The 3,384-nt window shown below is 56.7% G+C and overlaps 1 protein-coding gene across 1 annotated transcript in view; it reads right to left on the bottom strand.

The window, feature by feature from the left end:
• Nucleotides 1-2,531, bottom strand: part of MGAT1 (mannosyl (alpha-1,3-)-glycoprotein beta-1,2-N-acetylglucosaminyltransferase) — a 3,747-nt gene extending 1,216 nt beyond the window's left edge. Inside the window, 3 exon segments of the mRNA XM_010571149.1 lie at nt 1-2; nt 5-289; nt 2,293-2,531. The exon segment at nt 1-2 is cut by the window's left edge and continues 1,216 nt beyond it. Coding sequence (XP_010569451.1) covers nt 1-2; nt 5-260 — 258 coding nt within the window. The 5' untranslated portion in view covers nt 261-289; nt 2,293-2,531.
• Between the last annotated feature and the right edge of the window lie 853 nt (nt 2,532-3,384).

Genomic DNA, 3,384 nt, shown 5'->3' with positions numbered 1-3,384 from the left:
GGGGGGGGAGGTTTGGGGGTGATTTGAACCCCGCGTCGCCGCCCCCCCCACAACCCGCTGTAGCGGTGAATTTGGCGCAGGAGTTCTTTTTGCCGTTCCAGTTCGGTTTCGGCATCTTGCGCCAAACGAATCACTTCTGCCGTCAGCCGGTCGCCTTCGCCGGGGGAGGCCGGGCGGCTCCAGAGGAAGAGGAGGAGGAGGCCATTCCAGGCGATGAAGAGCGCCGCCCCCCACAACACCAAGCTGCTCTTCTTCAGCATCCTTCAGCGCTCACTCCCATGCCATGGACCTGGGGGGGGGAACACACACGGGGGGGGGTTAAAAACAGAGGGGACCCCCCCTTCCACCCCCAAACTGGTGCCAGAGGGGGACAGGGACGGTTGTGTCACCCCGAAACACTCAGTCAACCCCCCCTTTCCTTCCCCCCAGCCTCCCAAAAAGAGAAACAACACCCCCACACACACACCTCGGGGAGAGGAAGTGAAACCGCATGGCCCCGGAGCCTCCCACCAGAAACATGGCACCGTTGAGATACAAAAAAAACCCCCCTTAAATAAGGGGGGGAAAAAGCAAATAATAAACCCCAACCCCAAACCTCGGCCTGGGGAAGAGGAGGGCAGAGTCCACTCCCATTAAACATTAACCCAGGGACCAGCTCCTGTGTGGATTTGCCACTGTGGAGGCTGGGGGGGGGTGGTGAAGTGAGGGTGGTTTCTGTTTGAAAAATGGGGATAAATTAAATAAAATATCAAATCCGAGTACTAAAAAACCTCACAAAGTCCTGTCTTCAGCGAGTTTTTACTCACCCAGAGCCCAGCCTGACTCCTGCCAGAGGAGGCAAGATGTCAGCGAGGGCAGGAAAAGGGAGGAGGGGGGAGGAAAAGGGGAATTACGAGAATAAAGAAGAAAAAAAAAATAGGAAAGAGGCAAAAAAAACCCAACAGAGAAAATAAAGAAAGAGGGAAAAAAGCGCGATTGCTTAACTTCGGCAAGGGAGCGGCGCGGGTGAGCAGCTCAAGGGTTAACGCTGCCGCGGGCCACGTTGGCGGGCGGAAAAAGGGAATTAAAAGGAAAAAAAACACCCGGAAAAGGGGTATTTAAAAGGAAAAAAAAAGGGGTGTAGAGCAGTAGGAAGGGAGGTGAGTCCAGTGGCACCACAGTTCCCCCCCCCGGCCCCAAAGGGTAAGGCAGAAAGTGCCGGTAACACTGAGAGCCGCCAGCACGGTTCCCCCTTCCGAGCCCCGAAACGCTCATCTGGCCCCGGAAAAGCAGCTGGAGAGAAGGAAAGAGGTGGAAAAAAAAGGTGAAAAAAGTAAATTTAAGGGATTTCGTGCTTCTTAGTTGGATCCCTGCGGAGGGAGACGCTGGGATTAAGCCATACCTGCGGGGCCAAAAGCAGCTCAGCCTCGTGGCAGCCCAAAATGCGGGTGTTTTGGCTCTAAATGAGGGGTTTTAGCCCAAAACTAGGGTGTTTTGGCCCAAAACGCAGGTTCAGTCGTGGTTTTACCCAGCGTTTCGTCGTGGCGAGGCACAAGCCGGCGGCGAGGCGCTGAGTAAGCAGAGTTGGGGATTTTCCCTGCCCTCGGCTTCACTCTGGGGCGAGACTCTGAGCGACCGATAATTTTATCACATTAAATCCTCTGGCGTCCCAAACCCCCTTTCTGTTCAATGTCCTGCGTTTTTTTTTCCTCAGGGGTTTTTAAAGGTGAAACACCCCGAATCCAAAGATTCCTGAAGTTCTGGGGGAGATTTTAAGCTCCTTTCCCTCGCCATGGTGTCCCCCAGAGACCCCAAAACCAGCAGATTTCAGGCAAACGCCTGCCAGTTTTGCAACACCCCCCCCTAAATTACTCATTAAATCTTCTTTTTAATTAATCCAGGCTCTTTTTTGCACCCTGGGGGAAAGCGGCTCTGGTCTCAGTGACACCAAAACCACCTGGAATGGACTGAGGAAGCAAGCACTGCTTTCGGGGAAGGCCCACCCCTCCGATTTTTCACCTCATTTTTCCACTTTTTTGGCTTCATTTCAGCCCAGGTGACGCTAAAATAAACTGCAACAACGCAGCTCAACAGAAACAAACCCTGGTCTTGGACAAAATTAATCCCTTCTCCTATGGGATTCACTGCCGAGCGTCACCTCAGCACCTCAATCTTCCTAAAAATCCTATTTTTTTCCCGTTTTTTTCTTGCTTTTTGGGGAGATTTTAACCCCCTTCCAGTGGGAATTAAGAGGGCAAGCAGCTGGGAAAAACATTTCCCTTCTCTCTCCACGTTAAAATCCTCGCCATTTACCTGGTTGCAGCTCGCTCCAGGGGGAGGGGGGTCGCTGGGGTTCCCCCCTCCCCCCCCTTTTCCAGAGCCGCCTGGGAATCCCTTGGGAATTGGGGGTGAAATCGTTGCTTCTCTCCCATCAGAGCTCCCTCGTGGTGTGGGGCGGGGGGTGTCAGGCCATGGCAGTAGCTGTGTCCGTCTGTCCCTCTGCTGTCTCAGGGCACAATGTCCCCCAGCCCCCGGCCATGTTTTTTGGGGGTGGGTGTCTCTGACGAGGTCTAAAAATGGGGAGAAAAAGGTTAAAATGCCCAAATTCCAACCCCCCCTACTTTATGGAGGGGAACAGCCTCCCTATATCTCCCTAGGGGTGGTGCAGCCACCCCAAAATCCCCAGGGAGAGGAATTCCTGCAGGGAACGGGGGGTGGCCTCCTCCCCACCCCATAAGGAGAGGGAATCATCCCACCCAGCCCCTATAGAGGATAGGGGACCCCCCAAGCCCTCCTGACACCTCCACAGGGGGGTCAGAGGACCCCCCCAAGCCCCACATAAGCCCCTCCTGACACCCCAACAGGGGACAGGGGAGCCCCCCTCAGCCCTCCTAACACCCCTATAGGGATCAGATGAGCCACCCCAGCCCCATAGCAGCCCCCCAGCAGACAGCAGAGCCCCCCCCCAGCCCCATAGCAGCCTCCCAGCCACTCCTGCCACCCCCATATGGGGGTCAGAGGAGCTCCCCCAGGCCCCTAGCAGCCCCCCCGGCCCGCTTGACACCCCTGCAAGGGACAGATGAGCCCCCTCCCAGCCCTCCTGACACCCATGCAGAGATCAGGGGAGACCCTCAGCCCTCCCGACACCCCTGTAGGGGTCAGAGGAGCCCCCCCCAGCTCTTCCAACCCTCCTACCACGGCCAGATGAGCCCCCCCAGCCCTCCTGACACCCATGCAGAGATCAGGGGAGACCCTCAGCTCTCTCGACACCCCTGTAGGGGTCAGAGGAGTCCCGCCACCTCTCTCGACACCCCCATAGGGGACACTGAAGGCCCCTCCACCCCCCACAGGGCACAGGGCCGGCCCCTCCACCCCTATAGGCGACAAGAGGCCCCCCCCCAGCCA

Source organism: Haliaeetus leucocephalus, unplaced genomic scaffold (assembly GCF_000737465.1).
Source record: "Haliaeetus leucocephalus isolate CR32 unplaced genomic scaffold, Haliaeetus_leucocephalus-4.0 Scaffold307, whole genome shotgun sequence".
Classification (NCBI taxonomy): Eukaryota; Metazoa; Chordata; class Aves; order Accipitriformes; family Accipitridae; genus Haliaeetus; species Haliaeetus leucocephalus.
Note: the sequence above shows the minus strand (reverse complement) of the source record. Positions and strands in the feature narration are given on the sequence as shown.